Raw genomic sequence first — 23,673 nt, 5'->3', positions numbered from 1 at the left:
GCCCATAGCTCTTTGTGAGAAAGGGCAGGATATCAAATAAATAAATAAATAAATAAATAGAGGGCAAGCTTGAATCTGTTACATGTTATTTATTTGTTCATTTTTTTAAAAAAAATGACTATTGTTCCTTGATTTCCCTTTTTTTCTAGGTCGAAGGTACCTGTGCATTTGACATTTGACAGTAGGCAAAAGAGAGACAGAGAGAGAGAGAGGGAGAGAGATGTATGTCCATCAATTGCTGGGATCAACCAACTGTTCAAAGGACAGCTGGGCACTGTAGTTGCAAAGGTCTTCTTTTAAAACTGACTCTCTTTGTGTGTGTGTGTGTGTTTGTTGTCTCTAGGTCTATCAAAATCTTTGGGGCTTATCGAAGGCTATGGTGGCCGTGGCAAAGGTGGCCTGCCTGCCACCCTTTCCCCAGAGGAGGAAGAGAAAGCCAAGGGACCACATGAGAAATATGGCTACAATTCCTACCTCAGTGAGAAAATATCTCTGGACCGCACCATACCAGACTATCGCCCAACAAAGTGAGTATCCCACCACATTCCACACAACAGATACTGAATGCAGATCATGAATTTGAACTGTAACTGACAGTGTCACAAATGCTAGGGGTGACAAAAATGCTAGGGGTTGTCAGGGTTGTAGCTGAGCCCATGGAGTCCCAAAGCAGCTCTGATTCTGAGGAGGAGATACAATTCGTGGGGGAGGAACTCTCTCAGACTTCAGAGGCACAGCTGGAGGGGGAGTCCCCCCCTGCTCACATCCCTGGGAGCGACAGTGAACCAAGTGTAGAAAGGGAGGGACAACTTGAGCTTTTAGACATGAGGTGCAGACGCAGGCACAAGCGAGAGATTGCAGGGGACGAGCTTAGGCGCTCAGCCTGATTGGCTTGACATCAACAGCTGCGCCCAGAAGCATCACGGGAGAGGGGGAGATCTTCCCCTCCCACCCCTTAAGTTCAGAGAGCTGCCGCATTTTTCCCAAATGGAGATCAACTGATGTCCTAACCCTTAGAAACCCCTAGATGGCTGTTCCTTTGTAGTTCCTCTGAGTCTCAAGCAATTAGCATCTGTATGCCTCATTAAGATAGATGGAATTAAAGCCTTGGCAAGCAGCCCTTTTGTCTGAGTGTTGATTCTGGCTACTGGAGAAGTCAGTGGGCAACAGGGGCACCTTGACAGGGGTAAGGATAATCTTCCCACAACCTTTCACCATTTGTCCCCCATGAAAGTGGAGAGGAAAGACTATTTGAGAGTTTTGAGAAAGGGGCAAAAGTTTCATTTGGGGAGACCTTTGTTTCAAAAAGGTGGCTGAGGACTCTCTTTCTCTCTTTTTTTAAAAAAAGCTATTTTCTTGTAAGTATCAGAGAAATCGACCACAATATGAGATTAAGGTTATGGTCTAAAAAAAGAAAAGTAAAAGCAACGTATTAACAATTGGAATCCAAATATAAACTTTCACTTAGGAAGAGGTCTCCTTACAATGTGTGCTTTGAATAAAGTGAAAAGTCAGACATCAAAAGTGTACACATTTTATAAATTACCCAAATGAATTCTGCTCTAAGTTATTGTGAGAAGATGGGAGTTGTTTGTCCAGGTTGCTATTTTTCCTTGCAGACAGAACTGAATATGTCTCCATCTGGTTGTCCCTTGGCTATCCTTACTTGCTGCGTTAGCTTCTCTGCCAATATGATGTCCAAAACTCTGCTATACCACGTCTATTGAAATAGTTGGGCTGTCCTTCCATTGCTTTGCTGTTTCAAAGTCTAGCTGCTGTTACGTAGGGATGGCCGTCGCAGGGAAATCCCGCTCTTTTTGGGTTTGCTGGTTTGGCTTGCATTTGTGAAACGAGGATTTTAGAACTTTCTGTGTACCCTTTCACAATCTTTTCTGAAGTGCAGTCCCATGATTTCAGGATTGCTGGATTTGGTACTATGTGATCAGCAAGTCCTGGAGTTTATCTCCCAGTGGCTGTCTTGTTATATGAGTCAGTAACAATTCCAGTAAAAAGTCTCTCAGCCTGTTAAGTCCCACTTCTTCCTACTTCTAAAACTGGGTGGGAAAAAAGTGGGTGGGAAAGAAGTGGAGTGTAGACATGACCCAACTTTCTCCACTTGGTTACTCGGTGCAGCACCAGCCCAGGCTGGAAGGACAGAGGGGAGGGGAGTTGCCATGATCATGATCCATAAAAACTCAATCTCACTCACCAGGAAACCCCTCTGCCCTAGGGCAGGCTATGAGGGCCTGTACCTTGAGCCAGAGACAGATTGGGGATGCTGTGTCTGCACTGCTGAACTATATATTGGAATGTCAATCTATTTTAAGACATTTATGCTTTTGCAAGCAGTGATGTGGGACAGAAAATTTTCCAAAATCCTAATGAATTTATGAAAAGGAGAATTTTCTGTTAGAAAATAAAGCACTGGGAAAGAATTCCCAGTTGTTTTCTGGGCCAAATTCAAGGTGTTAGTTTTGACCTTTAAAACCTTATATGGTTCCTGGCCAACCTATCTCAAGGAGTGCCTCCAGCAACACCAGACAGGCCACTCAACAAGATCAGCCTCAGATGGCCTCTCTGTCCCATCATCCAGGACAGCTAGGCTGGTGGGGATGAGGGAGAGGGCCTTCTCTGTGGTGGCCCCCACTCTGTGGAACTCCTTCCCTAAGGAACTCCGCCATGCCCCCTCTTTAATGAGCTTCTGCCATGCATTGAAAACTTGGTTGTTCGGACAGGCATTTGGGGTGGCTTAGGGTTCTTTTAGACGACGTTTCAATGTGTTACTTTGACGGCAGAGGATGAGATGGCTAGATAGCATCACTGATGAAATGAATATGAACTTGAGCACGCTCCGGGAGAGAGCGCAGGACAGGAAGGCCTGGCGTGCTATGGTCCATGGGGTCACAAAGAGTCAGACATGACTGAACGACTGAACAACAACAACAAACATCGCCTAGAGCGGCTGGGTGATCGGCCAGATGGGCCATTAGGAAATTTAATTTTTTTTAAAAAATTCATTTCATAAGTTTGTTAGGAACAATGAACAGATGTTGATTACCAATACAATAGTATGCAGGCTTGGAAGTTCCAAGGTGTGTGAGTGTGTGTGTGTGTGTATATATATATATATATATATATTCATATTCTTGTGGCTATTTCTAGCAAGTGTGTGAGAGAATACATAATTGACCTTAAAATACATACATGTCTTAGTGTGAAATAGAACTAAAGAGAGACATGATAGAAGTCTACAAAATCATGCATGGTGTGGAGAATGTGGATAGGGAAACATTTTTCTCCCTCTCTCAAAATACTAGAACCCAGAGTCATCCTATGAGGCTGATTGATGGGAGATTCAGGACAGAGCAAAGGAAGGACATCTTCACACAGCAATGAATAGTTAAACGATGGAATTTGCAACCACAGGATGTAGTGATGGCCACCACTTTGGATGGCTTTAAAAGGGGGTTGGTCAAATTCCTGGAGGAGAAGGCCACCAACGGCTACTAGTCTTGTATGTGCTACCTCCAGTACCAGAGGCAGTGAGCCTATGTACCCCAGTTGCTGGGGAACATGGATGGGAGGGTGCTGTTGCACTCATGCCCTGTTTGTGGGTTTCCTTTCAACAGCTGGTTGGGCCACTGTGTGAACAGGAGGCTGGACTAGATGGACCTAGGGATGTACAAAACACCTAACTGGCTCCGCACCAGGCAATCCATGGGGGGGGGGAGGCGCTCCGTCCCTCCCCCCGGAATCCTTGATCGGGGGGAGGTGCTCCATCCCTCCCCCCGGAATCCTGTCTGGCTGGCAATGCTCCGCGGCCAAGCTGCGGAGCCACCGACCGGCTCCAGCCACTGGGCAGCCCTGCAAGGATGCAAATGGTGGCTGTTGTAGCCGCCGCCATTTGCGTCCCTGTATTGAGTTGTGATAGGCTATGTAAATACTTACATAGCCTATCACGGCCTCCGCAGGGACGTAAATGGCGTCCCTGCGTTAGCCGTGATAAGCTACGTAAGTATTTACATAGCCTATCACAGCTATGAAGAGGAGGAAGAGAATGGCGGCCGCAGGACGGCTGCCATTTGCAAAGCAGCGCAGACGGGAGCAGGTAAGTGCTCCGTTGCGCATGTCTTTCGTGGGGTGGGGGCGGCGGGGACTTCGTCCCACGTGTCTTTCGTGGGGTGGGTGGGGGCTTCTTTCCGTGACGGATTTCGGGGGGCCAAATGCACTGGCATTCAGCCTCACCGAGATCCGTCGCGGAATTCTCTGACAGCCCTAGATGGACCCTTGGTCTCATCCAGCATGGCTCTTCTTATGTTCTTATGTTCTTAACTTACAGAGAGCAGCAGTGAAACAGATGGTGCCTCAGAAACCTCAGCAGAATACAGTTAAACTCTGTTGAAATAGATGGGTGGTTGTTACCATATCATATGCACAGTTGCTAAAATGTATTGGTGTGTCAACAGTTTTTGGTACCTTAGTTTTTTCCTTATATTTAAATAACGTAAGGGAACCACATGCTATTGTCTTCACATTTTTACAAGTATTCCAATAAAAACATTTACATAATATAACATTTAAATCACATTAACTGTGCTTTAATTCCCCCCTTCAAATATTTCAGGCCAACTACTTGGGACAAAATACTAACATGGGGTCCTTTTTTCAGTTTTGGTTACTAAATACAAGTAAAATAAACATGTTAACATTTTATTTATTTAAAATATTTCTTGGCAGCTCCCAAGGCAGCTTACAGACTAAAATACATAAAAACATTTAAAATATTAAAAGCCATAAAAACATAAACACAATAAAATTAAAAACAGCAATAAAAGCCAACAATAAAATCAGCAAAAACGGCAATCCTATCGAGAGAAGGCCACGATAAAATAATATGTTTTCAAAGTCTTCTTAAAAGCCTACAATGATGGAGTACAGTAGACTTCCCATGGCAACTTGTTCCAAAGGTGTGGGGCCACTGCAGAGAAGGCCGTCTCACATGTGGTCACCCACCTGACTGCTCTCACAGGTGGGAAAATGAGAAAAGCCTCTGTTTCTGATCTTAAAGTGCAGGGAGGCTGATACGGGTGAGGGAGGTCCTTCAACCACTCTCTAGGACATCAGAAAATGTTCTGATACAAACTGAAAAAAATCCTTCAATTAGCATAATTTACACTGAAAAAAGAATGGCAAAACACTTTCTAGAAAATTTTCCCATTCATTTTTTTTTCTGGAAAAGCCAAGTGTATAATTGTAAGAACCCAGATGTGTAAGGGAGGTGTGTGTGGATCAGGCAGTGATCATTGGCATTTCTAGTTACCACCATTTTCCACCTTCCACAATTCCACAGAATGACACCTTGTCCAGGGCATTCTTGGGGAAAGAAAATAGTATCCGGGCTGCCAAGAGAAGAACTCCTCTGTCACTGCCATTGTTGTTGTTGTTGTTCAGTCGTTCAGTCGTGTCCGACTCTTCGTGACCCCATGGACCATAGCACGCCAGGCCTTCCTGTCCTGCGCTCTCTCCCGGAGCGTGCTCAAGTTCATATTCATTGCATCCGTGATGCTATCTAGCCATCTCATCCTCTGCCGTCCCCTTCTCCTTTTGCCTTCAGTCTTTCCCAGCATCAGGGTCTTTTCCAGGGAGTTTTCTCTTCGCATTAGGTGGCCAAAATATTGGAGCTTCAGCTTCAGTATCTGTCCTTCCAATGAGCACTCAGGGTTGATTTCCTTTAGGATGGACTGATTTGACCTCCTTGCAGTCCAGGGGACTCGTAAGAGTCTTCTCCAGCACCACAGTTCGAAAGCATCCATTCTTCGGCGCTCAGCCTTCCTTATAGTCCAGCTCTCACAGCCATACATTACTACTGGGAAAACCATAGCTTTGATTAGACGGACCTTTGTCGGCAAGGTGATGTCTCTGCTTCTTACTATGCTGTCTAGGTTGGCCATAGCTTTCCTCCCAAGGAGCAAGCGTCTTTTAATTTCATGGCTACAGTCACCGTCTGCGGTGATCTTGGAACCCAAGAAAGTAAAATCTGTCACTGCTTCCATTTCTTCCCCTTCTATATGCCAGGAAGTGATGGGGCCAGATGCCATGATCTTCGTTTTTTTAATGTTGAGTTTCAAACCAGCTTTTGCACTCTCCTCTTTCACCCTCAACAAGAGGCTCTTTAGATCCTCTTCGCTTTCTGCCATTAGGGTGGTATCGTCACTGCCATTATTTTTAAGTAAAACAACAGCAGCAGCAAAACAACAGACCCAAGGAGCCACAATTGTGCATGCTCCTTTGAAGTAAAAATAACTGATAGCAATCCAACCCCCCACCCCCACACACACTTTAAAAAAATCAAATAGCAAATTTGCCATCATGTTTCCAATCCAAATGGAGCTGCAAAACAGGAGTGTGGGCTGTCTAGATTCACCTCTATTGTATTTCATTACAATCAACATTCCAGGTTAGATGAAGTCTCTGTGCGTGGATTTGTTTGGGCCTTGTCTAGGACTCTTGCTTTTGATTGCCTGGGAAGGTTGACCCCAGGAATTATTCAGGTTACTGACCCTTGTCCTCAATTGCCTGGGAAAGATGGCCTTAGACGTCCTGGGCCGCTTCCCCTGTTGTTTTGAGCCGCAGAGATTTCAGTGGGAAAAGCCGTTGTGTGGATCTCCTGGTTGTAGTTTTTAGCTTTAGATTGTTTGGGTATTACTTAGTGCCTATAGCTAATGTCCATCAGCTGTATGATTTCTGAAGAGCGTAACCATTAAGCTTTTGCTGTGGGATTTCGTTCAATAGAGAAGTCTCACTGATTTGGTCATCCTGTGTTAGTTTGCCAGAGTGTGTGTGCTGGAAGGATCGGGAGTCATGGCAGTTGCGATATGCTAGATATTTCTCTGGCTCTTTTCTCCTTCCCTTGCAGAATGCAACATTCCTCCCCTATGTAAAGGAAGGCAGAGGGAAGAATGTATTTCAAAGCTGAACCTCTTCTAATGGAAAGCTGCCACCCCCCACCCCCTGCTACCAGCCTGAGATCATAGAATCATAGGATCATAGAATAGTAGGGTTGGAAGGGGCCTACAAGGCCATAGAGTCCAACCCCCTGCTCAATGCAGGAATCCAAGTCAGAGCATCCCTGACAGATGGCTGTCCAGCTTCATAGAATCCTAGAATTGTAGGGTTGGAAGGGGCCTACAAGGCCATCGAGTCCAACCCCCTGCTCAATGCAGGAATCCAAGTCAGAGCATCCTTGACAGATGGCTGTCCAGCCTTGTCCTGAGTGCCTTCAGTGTGGGAGAGCCCACTTCCTCCCCAGGTAACTGGTTCCATTGTCATATTGCTCTAATGGGGGAGTCCTCAGGCCTGCTTAGCCTCATTAACTCTGCCTGATCAGGGACCCAAACTGGTTGCCTTGATTCCCCAGAGCCAAGGACAAAAATAAAGTTAGAAGTGCTAATGACAGAGTAATGGTGGACTTAGCACTGACCCAAGCTGGAGAGAACGCACAGCTTTAAGAAGTTGCTAACTTACGTACAAGAAGGGAAAAGGGGGCTTGGACATGATTTATTTGTTTGTTTATGTAGAACATTTGTATCCTGCCCTGTATCATTAAGATCTCAGGACAGTGTACAGATAAAATCAATTTAAGCAGTATAAAACAATAAATAATTTTAACACCTAAAACTTATTAAACCGCTAAGCAAGCTAATACCGATTTAAAATCTAAAACGATGAAACAGTTAAAACAGTGTGCTATTTTAGGGAATGCATTTAGCCCTCAAAGGCTTTGGTAAAAAGCCATGTTTGTACTTGGTGCCGAAATGAGACCAATGTCTGCACCGATCAGTCCTCCAAGAGGAGGGCATTCCACAACTGGGGGGCCACAGCAGAGAAGGCCCTCTTCCACTTCCCACAGTAGCGTATGTCTCACACTGGTGGGACACAGAGGAGGGCCACTCCAACAGCTCTGAAGTTGAATTGGTACAAGATTGGAAGTTGCAAAGCCAAATTGGTAGAAAGCCAATGAATACAAGTACGAATGGTTGGAAACCCAAATACAGATTAAAACAATAAAAGATCTGGATCTGCCTATGCATACTTTCTCATAAGCCATGCCAGGCATGATACCTCCTTCTCCTGAGGCAAGATGAGAACCAAGAAAATCAACACGGTAGCCCTCCTCAACTATATGCCCTAACTATGCCAGTCTCTGGTGCTCACCCCTCCCCTCCAGAATGGAAGGTTAAAGGGAGAGGTGACACTTTTTCACACAGGCCCCTCTGAAAGCACTCTACTCCTCCCCACAGAACTAGGCCATTTATGACCTTGAGGCCAGAGATAGCTGGAGCTATTCATTTGAGGTAAGCTGGACCTACCCTTCCTTCACGTGGTCATATGACTACATGCCAGCCAGCAGTCCCCTCTGGGCCTCTCATGGGACTAATCACTCCAAGGCACTGCCACAATTAAATAAATAAATAAATAAATAAATAAATAAATATAATGGAACCTAAAAAAGAAACTGGAGTTGCTCTCGTTCTTTATATACATGTTGCACATAAACATACATTCTGCAGGAGAAAACTGTTAGTGTTATTGCTGATTTTATGGAAGTTAAAACTCAAAATGGGGAGAAAAAAAACCCACAATAAAAAACCTCAAATGCTTCACTCAGATATATCTGCTCCTGATTAAAATAGTTGCAAGTTTAGAGAACTTAGCTTCAATGGGTTTGATTGCCACATTAGCTAAGAAGCCGGTTAAACTCCCCTCTGACTGAGCGACATTCCAAAGAGTGTATTAATTTAAACTTAACTCTGAAAACATACACCGACTAATGGAAGTTGCTAGGCAATTCACAAAATTAAGCGATTCAAGTAACACAGCATGTATTCACCAATCTCTCTTTTTTCTCTGCCTTTTTTGTTTTTGTTTTTAGAAGAGGATGTGTTCTATTTTTTTCTTTCATCTGCAAAAAGTATGGACCTTTTCCTCAGCTGAAGGAATCACAAAGGAGAAATGTAGCGTTAGGAGGAAACCAGACTTGCTTTTCACCCAACTTTGCATAATATTAGCTCCAGAATTAGTTTGGGCCAGTGTCAGGGTTCCCTTGGCCCCCTCCCTCCTCAAGCATTCACAAACACACAGAAAGAGAGGCTTCAGTCTCACGCCTTTAATTCATTATTCACAGGTTCATTACAGATGCAAATCCTCCAAGACTCTCTGGCTACGAAGGAATGCCTCCAGGGGATTCAAATGGGATCACCAAAAGTTGCCCGCAGTTTGAAAGGGTGGCTGTCTGACTAGGCTAACTTAGGGAAGGAGGTCCTCCCCCCCCCCGCCTGCTACTCCCCAGCGTAGCCTCTCACGCATAGCTAACTGAGTCGACCATCTGAGCTCCGCCCCTGATGTTTCCCTCTTAGGTCTGCATCTCTGCCTGGCATTGTCAGGGTGGACACTGAGTCCATAGAGCCCCAGAGTAGTTCTGATTCTGAGGAGGACCAACCACCCGTGGGAGAGGAGCTCGCTCATCTCTCACAGGCACAGCGGCAGGGAGAGATTCCTCCTGCCTGCATTCCTGAGAGAGATAGTGACCCTCGCAGTGAGAGAGCAGGGGATGGGATCTTGCTGGACGCTCGGCAGAGACGGAGGGAGCGGTGCCTGATGGAGGGCTCTGAGAGGTGGCGCTCTGCCCGCTTGGCGCTAAAACAACGGTAGCTGTCAGGAGCGCCGTAGGTACCTTGTTAAGTCCCCTCCAATAGCCAACTCACGACACAGACAAAGGATTCTTTCCAAGGCTTTATTCCTTTTCAACTTAATGACTCTTTCAGATGCTAATCACCAGCGACTAAGCAAGGAAACGCACTGGGGTAGTTAGCAGAGTAGCCTAAGCTCCAGGTAAGGCAGTTGGTCCCCGTTTGCAGGGGAAGAGCAGGAAAACTCTGAACTTATGGGCTATGGAGAGGTCCTCCCTCTTATCCGGGGATCCTCAGGACGCGACTGTTGTTTTAGCACCAAGCGGGCAGAGTGCCGCCTCTCGGCACTCTCCATCAGGCACCGCTCCCTCCATCTCCACTGAGCATCCAGCAAGCCAGGAATCAGGACCAAGGAACAAATTAGGAATTAAGGATAAACCAAAAAGCAAGATCAAGGAAGCAAATCAAAGGATATGGGAATACACCAGAGCTCAGAAAGAACTTGTTACTCAAGCATGGGTCAACTGAAACAGGAGGTTCTTTTATCCTCCTTTCTGTCCAGGAGGATCTCATGATGTCAGGGTTCCTTTTGCCCCCACTGAACTTCAAATGCCAAATCAAACCCAGCCAAGAGGCTTCAATCTATGGCTTTTAATCCATTTCTTCACAGGGTCATACTGATGCAAATTCTCAGTGATTCTCAGTCTACAAGGAAATGCCTTCAGGGGGTTCAAAAGATAGCTATGAAAGTTGCCCGCCATTTGAAAGGAAAGCAGTCTCGCTAGCCTAACTTAAGGGATGGCGGGGAGGTCTTTCTCTCTCTCTAGAGGTCTCTAGGCACAGCTGTTCACACAAGGCCAGCTGGGTAGACCATCTAAGTTCCGCCTCGGCCTTCTCCCTCTTTGCTCTGCATCTGGCATCTATTAATTCAGATTCCCCAAACCCCACCTCTCCCTGTTCATTATCTCTCATAGGGGGGTGGGGGTGAAGAGGGAACCTTCTCCTGCAGCTGGACCTTTGAAACCTGAGAAGCTGGGCCAATCTTGTCTGGACTAGCCTGGGAACATACCTCCCCCAAGTCTGGCGGTTCTTTTTCAGCATCTGAACTACTATCCCACTCCCTGCGCTCAGAAACACTCCTGACACATGATCTTCCTGGGTGAGCAGAGATAGTCCAAGGACTAAAGCATGAAGTCCAGGGCACCAGGAAACTGAGAAGATGCCCAGTGGCTCACAACACAGGACAACTGCTCCCAGTGACCCCTGATACCTGCCCCTATCAGAAATGCATTTTTGGTGCTCTGAAGTGTACATGCTGAGGGTCACTAGAATAGACAGCACCTCCCTTATGGTTCCTGGAAGTCCAGAATAGAGAGGAAGCTGATGGACAGCAGCTCTGGCTGCACTGACTTCTGGATATGTTCAAGGCTGGACAATCGCACAACTTCCTCTGTTTTGTCCCCAAGCTTCTCATTTCAGGCTGTCAGGCCTCAGATAGAGGCTGCAACTGAGGACCCATTTACAACATAAGCAGACCAAAGACAAAGAGCCAGAGGAAGAAGATGTGGCCCAAGGCCAGCTGATGTTCAGGTGCTGAGCCAGGCAGACAAGGAGGGGCCAGGCAGGATGAGAAAAAGACTCTCTAGTAGCTTCTCCCGTTAATGAATTACTCAAGCTGAATCGCTGACATTAGGGCTTTGTAGGCTATTGCTTGTCTTAATTTAAACTGTTCTATTATATACTTGTACATCGCCCAGAGTGGCTGGGTGACCAGCCAGATGGGCGATTAATAAATTTAATATAAGTAATTAATTAATTAGCTTGATGGGGTCAGCTGAGCGTATTCAGCCTGGTTCTGGAGCATATTCAGGCTGGTTCTAATGATTGCCCTTGACTCATGAAGTTCATTGCTTCTGGTTTGCTGGGAAACCAGCAATTGGTGGTGCAGGAGGCTGGAGCTAGTGATTAGCACAGTTATTAAATTATCTGGCTTGAATTGGGCTGTGGGTCCTGAACATGATGGATATTGCTCCTAGATTAAGCCTGTGCTCATCCTTACCCCACTGAGCTATGACCAACAGAGGAGTCTTCAAGGCCATCCCTATATGCAGACCAGGTCATGTGACAGTGAATGTATGTGTGGGACATTGGGATTGTACCTGCTGTCCCTTCTCCTATGGCTACATAAGAATGTAAGATGAGCCCTTCTGGATCAGACCAAGGGTCCATCTAGTCCAGCATTCTATTCACACAGTGGCCAAGCAGCTGCCAACTGGGAACCACAAGCAGGACATGAGTGCAACAGCACCCTCCCGCCCATGTTCCCCAGCAACTGGTGCACATAGGCTCACTACCTCTGATACTGGAGGGAGCACATAGCCATCAGGACTAGAAGCTATTGATAGACTTCTCCATGAATTTGTCCAGTCTCCTTTTGAAGCCATCCAAATTGGTGGCCAATCTCTACATCTTGTGATAGCAAATTCCATAGTTTAACTATGTGTTGTGTGAATAAGTTCTTCCTTTTATCCATCCTGAATCTCCCACTAATCAGCTTCATGGGATGACCCTGTTTGGTTCTAGTATTATGATGGGGGGCGAGGAATGTTTCTCCATCCACATTGTCCACACCATGCTTTATTTTGTACACCTCTCTCATGTCTCCCCTTACCCACTTTTTTTTCCAAGCTAAACAATCCCAGCTGTTGTAACCTTCCCTCAAAGTGGAGATGCTCCAGCCCTTTGATCATTTTAGTTGACCTTTTCTGCACTTTTTCCGGCTTTACAATATCCTTTTTTAGGGACGGTACTCAGTATTCTAAGTGTGTACCAGAACGGTACACAGTATTCTAAGTGTGGTTGCACCATAGATTTGTATAAAGGCAGTAAGGTATTGACAGTTGTATTCTCAATTCCTTTTCTAATTATGCCTAACATAGAGTTTGCCTTTTTTACACCAGCCACACACTGGATTGACATTTTCATTGAGCTGTCCACCACAACTCCAAGATCTCTTTCTTGGTTGGTTACTGCTAGCTGAGATCCCATCAGGTTATACTTGAAGTTGGAATTTTTTGTCCCAATGTGCATCACTTGCTCAGCTGAAGATCTAGTACATTTCAGACCTGTTGTAATCATGAGGACAGGAAAGAGCAGGATTGCACGTGCCTTGTTTATAATAAGGTCTGAGAAAACCTCTCTATATGCCCCACCATCCCCACCTGTAGTATGCACATGGAGCTTCTCCATGCTGTCAGGGTCCCACCTTTTTCAGAGTCTAAATCACCTGAAAAGAGCCTTACATGTATAGGAGTTGTGAGAATCAGAACCCCAAAGCAGTGGTTAGTGCTCTGGTTCGGCCAACCCCCAGCCTGAATAGGAAGCCCCCATAGTCCTTCTTGATTAGGGGAAGCGAATGGCCAGCCTTATTTTATTTCTTTCATTTATATACCGCCCAATAGCCGAAGCTCTCTGGGCAGTGTGGATGGAGTCAATTGGGAGCCTAAGAAAACTTCAGCATCAAGGACACTCTCTCTTTTGGTAGCTCACCACATGGAACAGGGCTGAGCTATAGACAGCAGTCTAAGATGAGCCAGGAATTGTGCCAGGGAATCAATCAAGCCAGTAGTTGGAATCAAAGAGCAAGCCAAAAGTCAGGACTGAAGAGCAACCAAGATATAGGAGCACACCAGAGCTCAGGAAGACCATATTGTTCAGGCAAGGCTTAACTGGAACAGGAAGCCCTCTCATACTCCTTCCTGTCCAGGAGGATCCTGGGTGAGTTGAGTTCGCCCAGAGCCTGAGAGAACTTCACTCCTGCAACCTGTGGGGCACCACTTTGAGGAAGCTCCAAGCAGACCCCAAGGCTATCCATTTTACTCTCTGCAGCTCCTGACAACAACTCCATGGGTTCCCTATTTTAGCCCTGTCAGCAACTGGGGGCAGGGGAGAATTCACAATTTATTTATTTATTATCTATTTATTATTTATTTCATTTCTATACCACCCAATAGCTGAAGCTCTCTGGGCGGTTCACAAAAATTAAAACCAAACGGCACACAATAAAACACTTTAAAATATATAGAACATTAAAACCACAATATAACAATACAACCACAATAAAACCTAGCAGCAGTGCAGGAATTTAAAATACAGATTTAAAACAGCGAAGCCAAAAGTCTAGAAAGCTAAAATGCTAAAATGCCTGGGAAAATATAAAGGCCTTCACCTGGCACTGAAAGGAATACAATGTAGGTGCCAGGCGAACCTCACCAGGGAGCTCATTCCAGAGCCGGGGTGCCACAGCAGAAAAAGCCCTCCTTCTAGTAGCCACCCACCTCACTTCCTTTGGCAGGGGCTCACGGAGGAGGGCCGCTGACGATGATCTTAAGGTCCAGGCAGGCACACATGGGAGGAGGCGATCCTTCAGGTAACCTGGCCCCAAGCCGTTAAGGGCTTTGAATGTTAAGACCAGCACTTTGAATCAGGCCCAGAAATGGACTGGCAGCCAGTGCAGCTGGAAAAGTACTGGCATAATATGAGCTCACTGGCCAGTTCCTGTTAACAGTCTTGCTGCCCTATTTTGGACCAGCTGAAATTTCCGGACCGTTTTCAAAGGCAGCCCCACATATAATGCATTGCAGTAATCCAGACAAGAGGTTATCAGTTTCCTATGGTGCCACCATTGGGGGGATCCCAGTGATTTTTTCCCATCCTACCTAACCCATGTAAAAACAATATCTTAAGGAACACAACAGAGCTACACATCACATCCAAGCACTGCGCCGCCCATCGGACTGCTAATTGACCATGCCAGAGATAAACTAAGCCTAAAACTGGTTCTGTTGCTGCAAACTCTCTCAAAGAGTTCCATCATCAAGTATTTTGAGAAAGGAACAGATTTCTTTAGAGGGGAAACTTAGTGTTTCATCAATTAGACAAAAATTGAGTTCCTTTTGATAACTCCCTTTGAAGGATGCAAAGCAGACAACAAAGTACTTATCTAAATCTAAGAATGTTTTTCAGTATAGAGAAGTCTGGATGGAAGGGAAGCATCATGAATATAGTTCTGAAGTCTCGTCCTCAATATCTTCTCAGAAGCTTTGCATAATCAAGAACAGCTCAATTAACGTTCTGGTTGATCTTGGAGTCTGTGTGGAAGAGAATTAATCAAGCATTTTTCAGCTCATCCACTAATCAAGGCAATAACTTACACTCTCAGTATGAATGGAGATTTGAAAGAAGTTTGTTTTCAACACAGGATCAAAAGCAAGCAAGCAAGCAACTCCCTTTGTAATTATGGGGGAGTGGTCGAAAGCTTTATCATATGATTTGAGGGTATTTTGAATCGTGTTATCTCACACTGCTAAGGTGAGCCTCCATAGGAATGAACAATGTGGGGTGGATTTTGTTTCCCATGGAAAACTTTCCACTGCTGTTTTATTCCCCCAACAAAATGTTTCCCTTTGAAATATATGTGTGTGTGTGTGTGTGTGTGTGTGTGTATATATATATATAATCCTTGTTTCATAAAATTAATTGGTGATATAATTAATGTATGTAAGAAAAATCAAATTGACTTTTTGTCAATTTTGCCAAATTGCAGCTGGAAAGATGCAATACCCAAAATCAAAGTTGGAAGTACCCCCCCACCCCAGAAGTAACTGTCTCTAAGAAGCACATAAAACTATGCACACAGGTCTTCAGACGGGCTAAAAGTAGCATGTTTTCAGTGCCTTCATTGTTTTTAATTAAAACCTAAATAATGCAAAAGAAGTATATGCTATTAATATTTTATTAAGAAGTACGCCAATAAAAATAGATTTCCAAGTAAAGATTTGCATTTGTTTGAATATAACATTGACACCACATTATGGCTGCAATGCCATGGAACCTGAAAGGGCATCTCAGGGGCTATATGAAACAGCAGATCACCATCCCTGACCATAGAGATTGAGGTTAGTGGCTAGAGAAAGCCACTCACTAGTCTCCCCGTTGTAAGTGCAAAAATCTTTGCCACCCTTTCTGCTTCACTATCAGTGTTCTGCTGTCAGAAACAAAAAAAGGGGGACATACTAGGGATGGATCGGGAGAAGCTTTGAGATGACCCCAATAAGGGGGCAGAGTAGACCAGCTTATTTTCTCTCTGCATGCCCCTTCACCTTCCACCCTGCCAGTGCAAGACCAGCAGGGCTTAGCGTTTAGTGGTCCCTCTGCCTTTGAGTCTCTCTTTCCCTTCCCAATAGGATCAGCCTTCCTCACTGAGATCCTAAACACACTTTCTAGGGAGTCAGTCCCATTGGCAACACTGCGACTTTCCTCTGCGTAAACATGCACAGGACTGAGTTGCACGTGTGCTTAATTGATTCCACCAGCACCACCCCAATCATATATTTCAGTGCCAGTGATTACAGCTGTGGGAATCAAATGTCTGAGATGTTTCTAGACCACATAAAATTGACAGAATGTGCTTCTCTAAAAGTTTTGCTTACCGAGTCAAATATGCTAAATTAGATCTCAGTCAGGAACAATGTAAGGCCTCCGTGGGATTCTTTTGAAGGACGCATGTCAGCAGTGGGTGGGGAACAAAACCAAAATGGGTGTGGGCAGAGCTAGAAGTGGACAGGGACACCACACCCTCACACACGTATTATAAATGCCCAGCAGTGCTCAACGCTCTTCGGAACCAGTTGCCTCTTCTGTGGGACCTGTCCAGGGTCCTGAAGCATCTGCCTCCAACCGCTCTTGCTTTCCCAATCCTGTGTCGGGCTGACACAGCCTGTCGCCCTGGTTTCAGAAGATTCAGAGATAGAAGAAGCTGATTCAGAGATAGAAGAAGCTGATTTTGGGCCTAGTCAAAGTGTGGAATGTGAGGGTGCTGGGAATTCATCTCTATCTGTCTTCACAGAGGATTACAGTCATGGGGGGACAGCTACTAGTTCTCAACTGCAGCCAGAGCTAGCCTGGGAAGGTGTGCCTGAGTTGCACAGCCTGAGAAACATTCTTTGATAAGCAGCCAACAGCTGGACTCAGCTGAGGAGGGAGCATGCCCAAGGCTGTCTCCTAGATAACACTGATGGCTGAAAAAGTGAGAGGAAAACAACCAGTTAGGCAGGGTTCTCAACTCCATGCTTTCCCATAGGGCTGGATTGACAACTGAGGAGCTCTAGTCACCCTGCCCCAACATAAAAGCTGGCGCACAGGCAAAAAAGGTTTGTGGGTACAACATCGCTGGTACCAGGCACTCCTTTGCTTGGACTTCTCTTGAACCCTGAACTGTTGCATGCCTGAAATCCCATGGCTTGGGACCCTGTCTTGGATTATACTGCTGGGCATGAAGATCTGTTTCTGGCTCCTGTTCAGATTATCTGAGTTAATTGGAATTTGGGATCAATAAGGACTCTTGTGAGCTGCCTGTTGTTGTTGTTGTTGTTGTTTGTTGTTTGTGTTTAATTGCTATGAACTCCTTTGATGGCTTTTTAGTTAAAAAAGTAGCATATAAATGTTAATCATCGTCATCATTATCATCAACAACAATAACACTTCCAATAAGCTTTGGCCCTCCCCATTTGCCCACACTGACCAGCAGCTGCTCTCCAGCCTTTCAGACAGGAGTCTTTCCCAGCCTCACATGGAAATACCAGAGATAGGACCCAGGTGTCATGATGAATAGCCCTCCTTCTACACAATCAGTGCAACAGAGATTCAAACTTCAAAACTAGTCATGGCTTTTCTTAGGCAATTGGAGAGCCTTTCCACAATACAACGTCAGTGAAACTCAAAGACTGCCCTAGGTCCTAAGAAGCTATCCCAAGCTCTCTGTTAGGGACAGCTTTTGCAAGGCAGAGTAGGTGCCATTCAGTTAAAGAGAAGCAGTTATGGATAAATTGGAAAGATGGCTTAGGCCACTCCATTAGGAAGGGTCCCTATTGTGTTCTCCAATGAGAGCCTGTTCTGGCAGAGCATCTCAAGCCACTCCTTAACTCTGCCCGCTTTGACCGACAATGCACCCTTGCATCCACCAAGTCACATCCTTCCTCCTCAGAAAGGACTAGGTTTCCCACTGTGGGGGGGGGGAGCAGTGTCTCAGCCTGGGCCACCTAGTTGTCAAGGCCTTGGGAAGATTCTTCTCCAACTCCTGGAGACTCTCGGGAGTCTCCTCCCCTGCTCTCTGGCCTGATTTTCCTAGTTCTGGCTGTGAATCAGAATCATCAGAAACCGCAGAGGCCCTGGTCTCAATCCTGACACTGGGACCTTTTGTGTGCAAAGTGCATGCTCTACTATGAAACCATGGCCCTTCCCTGCAGCAGCCAGTAACGGGCCAAGTTATCAATGCTCGTGATGAATAGGGGCATCATGCAGTTGTGTAGACAACAAAGTGCTACCTGCTGGCCCCCACACACAGTTCCCAAGCAGCATTGCAAGAATGTGCAAGTGCCAAAACATTCTGAGCCAATTTGGAAAGTTGGCAGAGGACGCACATACTTAGCGGCTCAGATACAATGTGAGCAAGGGGAGGAGGTTTGCACATCACTGAGTAGGATGTTCTAAATTATACATCTGGGTGAAGTAAGGACTTGACGATAAGTCTCTGCAGCAACCTTTTTGATGGTGGCACCCACCCTCTGGAAAAATGTCCCTCATGCAGTTCAGGAGGCAGAACATATGACATCTTCTAAACACCTCCTGAAAACACACTTCTTCATACAGATTTTCCCTGTGCTCTAAGTAAATTAATTATGCCATTCCATTTTACTGCTCCTTGATTATCATCATCATCATTATTATTTTTACTGTAGTTGGAAGTGTTTTGATGCTGTATATTAATGTTGTGTTTTTAATATTGTATTTTAATATTTATTGTGAACCACTGAGAGATTTTATTCTATTCAGTGGTATACAGATGTCACAGATAGATAGATCATAGAATCATAGGGTTGGAAGGGGCCTACAAGACCATTGCGTCCAACCCCCTGCTCAGTGCAGGAAGCCTGATTCCCAGGCGGTCTCCCATCCAAGAACTAACCAGGGCTGACCCTGCTCAGCTTCCGAGATTGGGGGCATCCGGCCCTTTGCTTGACATCATAGAATCATAGGGTTGGAAGGGGCCTACAAGACCATTGCGTCCAACCCCCTGCTCAGTGCAGGAAGCCTAATTCCCAGGCAGTCTCCCATCCAAGAACTAACCAGGGCTGACCCTGCTCAGCTTCCGAGATTGGGGGCATCCGGCCCTTTGCTTGACATCATAGAATCATAGGGTTGGAAGGGGCCTACAAGACCATTGCGTCCAACCCCCTGCTCAGTGCAGGAAGCCTAATTCCCAGGCAGTCTCCCATCCAAGAACTAACCAGGGCTGACCCTGCTCAGCTTCCGAGATTGGGGGCATCCGGCCCTTTGCTTGACATCATAGAATCATAGGGTTGGAAGGGGCCTACAAGACCATTGCGTCCAACCCCCTGCTCAGTGCAGGAAGCCTAATTCCCAGGCAGTCTCCCATCCAAGAACTAACCAGGGCTGACCCTGCTCAGCTTCCGAGATTGGGGGCATCCGGCCCTTTGCTTGACATCATAGAATCATAGGGTTGGAAGGGGCCTACAAGACCATTGCGTCCAACCCCCTGCTCAGTGCAGGAAGCCTAATTCCCAGGCAGTCTCCCATCCAAGAACTAACCAGGGCTGACCCTGCTCAGCTTCCAAGATTGGGGGCATCCGGCCCTTTGCTTGACATCATAGAATCATAGGGTTGGAAGGGGCCTACAAGACCATTGCGTCCAACCCCCTGCTCAGTGCAGGAAGTCTAATTCCCAGGCAGTCTCCCATCCAAGAACTAACCAGGGCTGACCCTGCTCAGCTTCCGAGATTGGGGGCATCCGGCCCTTTGCTTGACATCATAGAATCATAGGGTTGGAAGGGGCCTACAAGACCATTGCGTCCAACCCCCTGCTCAGTGCAGGAAGCCTAATTCCCAGGCAGTCTCCCATCCAAGAACTAACCAGGGCTGACCCTGCTCAGCTTCCGAGATCAGGCGCATCCAGCCAGAATCCCACTATCAGTGATAGATAGATAGACAGATAGATAGATAGATAGGGCACAATCCTATGGATCCGAACTCTGAGGCGGCCAACTATCAGGGAGGGCAGAGCACGGAGTGGATCCTCTCTTCCATGTTCCAGCTGCCCTGCATTTGCAGCTAGACAGCTGATTTCGGCTGTCTAGTGGGGGCGCATTGGAGTGGGAGGGGGGAGGGCGGACGGTGCAGAAGAAGTGTTGTAATGATGTTTTCAAGGTCTCCTCCCCGCCCCCAGGAAAACCCCCTTTTTGCCTGCTCCACACTGTACTTATGAGTTTATTTTATTTATTTTATTTATTAAATTTATTAATTGCCCATCTGGCCAGTCACCCAGCCACTCTGGGCGATGTACAACAATAAAAACAGTTTACACAATCATTCAAATCTTCAACCTTGGTGAAGATTTGAATGAGAGGTAGAGCTGCGTGTCATCCACATACTGATGACACTGCACCCCAAACCTCCTGATGATAGCCCCCAGCAGCTTCACATACATGTTAAATAGCATCGGGGAGAGGATGGAACCCTGTGGCACCCCACAAGTGAGTGGCCATGGGTCCGAAACCTCCTCTCCCAGTGCTACCCTCTGGTACCTGCCGGAGAGGAAGGACCGGAACCACCGTAATACGGTGTCTCCAATACCCAACCCCTCCAGGCGGTCCAGGAGGATACCATGGTCAATGGTATCAAAAGTCGCTGAGAGGTCGAGGAGAACAAGGAAGGAGCATTCACCCCTATCCAGAGCCCTCCTCATATCATCCACCAAGGCTACCAAGGCCGTTTCTGTCCCATGCCCCGGCCTGAAGCCCAACTGAAATGGATCTAGATAATCGGCTTCTTTCAAGTGTGCCTTCAACTGCATTGCCACCACCCGCTCAATCACCTTTCCCAAAAAAGGCAGATTTGAGACTGGGAGAAAGTTGTTCAGAACTTGGGGATCCAAGGAGGGCTTCTTTAAGAGCAGTCTTATCACTGCCTCCTTGAGGGCTGATGGCATCACTCCCTCTTCAAGGGAGGTGTTCACCACCGCCTTGATCCCCTCACCCAGTATCTTTCTGCAGCCCATAATGAGCCAAGATGGGCAAGGATCAAGTAAGCAGGTGGTCGGCCTTACAGATGAAAGCACCTTGTCCACTTCATCAGAAGGAAGAAGCTGGAACCCATCCCACAAAACTGGTGTGCCACAGACCGCCTCCTGCTCACTAACTGTATCCACAGTGCACGGAATAACACTCCTAATCCCATCAATTTTATCTGCAAAGTGCCTTGCCACGGCCTCACAGGATGCCTTAGAATGCTCCAGCGGTTCTGGAGCAACTGGACCGACCAGGCTCCGGACCACTTGGAACAGCCTCCTGGGACAGCACTCTGCAGACTCGATAGAGACAGCATAATATTCCTTTTTTGCTGCCTTCACCGCCATGTGATAGGCTGAAGATACAGTTCTAGCCTGTGTCTGATTGCCTTTGGAGCGAGACTTCCGCCACCGGCGCTCTCGGTCTCACCTCCTGTTTCAGAGCTCATAACTGTGGATTGAACTGTGGTGCAGTCCGAGCCCTGTTCAGGGGGAGAGGGCATTTGGAGCCATCCAATCTAATGCCCCAGTGATTGCGGCATTCCAGCCACCCACCAGGGTCTCAACCGAGTGGCTGTTGGCGTGCCCCAGAGAATCCCTAAGCACACTCAGGAATCCATTTGGATCCATAAGATGCCTGGGGCGGACCATATTAATGGGTCCTCCACCCCTGCGGAGGGGTTGTGCAACCGAGAAGTCCAACATCGCCAGATAGTGTTCTGACCATGACAAGCGGGTGGTGGATATACCCCCGACTTCCAGATCACTCCCCCCTTCTCCAGAAACAAACACAAGGTCTAGTGCATGACCAGCTACATGGGTGGGCCCAGTTGGAATATGGTGCAGCTTCCAGGAAGCCATGGTCTCCATGAAGTCCCGAGGTGCCCCTGTGAGGACGGCCCCCGAATGTATGTTGAAGTCCCTCAACACCAACAAGTTAGGGGACTGCACACGCACATCAGAGACCACCTCAAGCACCTCGGCCAGGGAGTCAGTCGTGCAGCGGGGTGGACAGTACACAAGCACTTATGAGTGTGGAGATGGGGGCAAACTGCTCTGCTTACATGGAGGGAGGGGGTGGGGACTGAGGTTTCTGAGAACCAAAAAATCTTATGGCTGTCTAGCGGCCATAGGATCGCTCTCTAAATGAGGGATGCCATTTTGGGAAGCATCCCCACATTGATAGTGCAGCACATTCCAGCTCTGTGTGAATTATTAATCCACATCACAACGTGCTCTCCAAGCTATGGGCAAGCACTTTAGCATTCTTAAGTCATTTATATATGAAACAATCCCTGAATGTTGTTATTATTCTGGACACATGGAGAAGGGAGTCTGTACCATATTGATCATCTTGTGAACAAGGGTAGTCAAATACATCTATGTTAAAATGGCAAGCATTTCCATTTTCTTTTTCACTCCAGCTTTGCAGACATGTCAGGTAAAACACTCTCATCCTTAATCTTCCTATATTTCAGAATCAGAGATCGCTGCAAGGGAGTATTGAGGAAATTTATTAAGTTCACTAAAATAGAGCTGTCTTTGCTGCGGTTTGTGGTCACTAGGCCCAGGTACCATCTTATCAATTTAAGCTGTATTTAAAAGAAGGCTGATTCAGGCATGCCATTTATCTTTGCAACTGGAGGAATGTTTGCTTGCTTAGATACTGAAACCTACATGTTATACAACTGTGCAAACACCCCCACATGTATCAGCTCCCTTTGTGAACTCTGCACCCTCCATTTTTTGGAGGGAACACATTAGGCCTTATGTAGAGCCCTGCTGGATCAGCCTCAAGGTTCATCTGCTCCAGGAGATGCTTTCACTTGGTCCCAGAAGTGGAGCAGAAAGGCAACTTTCTGTCCCCAGTATTTGATGTTCCATCTCGCACTGCCTTGAATATGGTGGTTCAATTTCATTTCATTGCATTTTGTTATAGGAAATAGACATTGATACAGCTTAGCATGATGAAGGCATTCAGCCAGCACAGATGATGGCTAAAAAGGGGGGCAGGGGTGCACACACAAGCCCCACCCTGAAATCCCCCCACATTATGGCTCCACCCTCCCTGTCCCTGACCTTGTGGTATTGAGTGGAAAGATCTGAAGAGGGCTTTGACATGTGTTCATTTAAATGCAAGTAGAGACCTCTGCAGAGTTGGGAACTCTACTTTATCAGGGTTCATGACTGTGTGGTGAGTTCTACTTGCATACAAGAGAATGCAAATACACCCCCCCACCCCAGATCTTGGTATTCAATGTGGGAAGGTCAGGAATGGGTGTGGGTGGGACCAGCACAGGAGGAATGTTGGGAACAGGGCTTCCATGCATGCCCTCACACCTCCCCCTTTAATCCTCATGTGTGCAAACTCTCTGTCTCTGTCTCTCTGTCTCTGTCTCTCTCTCTCTCTCATATATATATATAAATATAAATATAAATAAAATAAAATATAAATAAAATAAAATATCTCATGGGTTGAAAATGATGAGCATATTTTAGAATATATTTAAAATATATTTAAAAATTAGTTTAGCTGAATTGACTTACATGAGTAGAAAACATGATAGATATGGGTTTTAATCATGATTGATTTGTATTAATATTTCCGATGCATAGTATACATCCATTCTGTGGAGTAGTTATTTTGTTTCTGCCTCAGAAGGAGCTCTGGAAAATGCCTTTGGCTTAATGCAGCAAGATTTCTTTGGCATGAATAGACCTAGCCTTCATGAATTTGTCTAAAGCCACCTAGGACGTAATCTTATGGCCGTTAGACAGTGATTAGACGGCCATTGGATTGTTAGGTTCTGGAAACTGACCTCACAGCCCACACTCTGAGAT

General features: G+C 46.3%; 1 protein-coding gene across 3 annotated transcripts in view; it reads left to right on the top strand.

The window, feature by feature from the left end:
- The window catches only part of GALNT17 (polypeptide N-acetylgalactosaminyltransferase 17), a 140,994-nt gene that overhangs the window by 65,198 nt on the left and 52,123 nt on the right, over positions 1-23,673 (top strand). For all 3 annotated transcript variants that reach the window (XM_084822974.1, XM_084822976.1, XM_084822975.1), the window contains exon 2: positions 344-527. In XM_084822974.1, the coding sequence (XP_084679100.1) occupies positions 344-527 (184 nt within the window). The remainder of the gene's footprint in view (positions 1-343; positions 528-23,673) is intronic.

The sequence above is a fragment of the Heloderma suspectum genome, chromosome 16 (assembly GCF_057233095.1).
Source record: "Heloderma suspectum isolate Gila_16-S chromosome 16, 16-S_ref, whole genome shotgun sequence".
Taxonomy (NCBI): domain Eukaryota; kingdom Metazoa; phylum Chordata; class Lepidosauria; order Squamata; family Helodermatidae; genus Heloderma; species Heloderma suspectum.
Note: the sequence above shows the minus strand (reverse complement) of the source record. Positions and strands in the feature narration are given on the sequence as shown.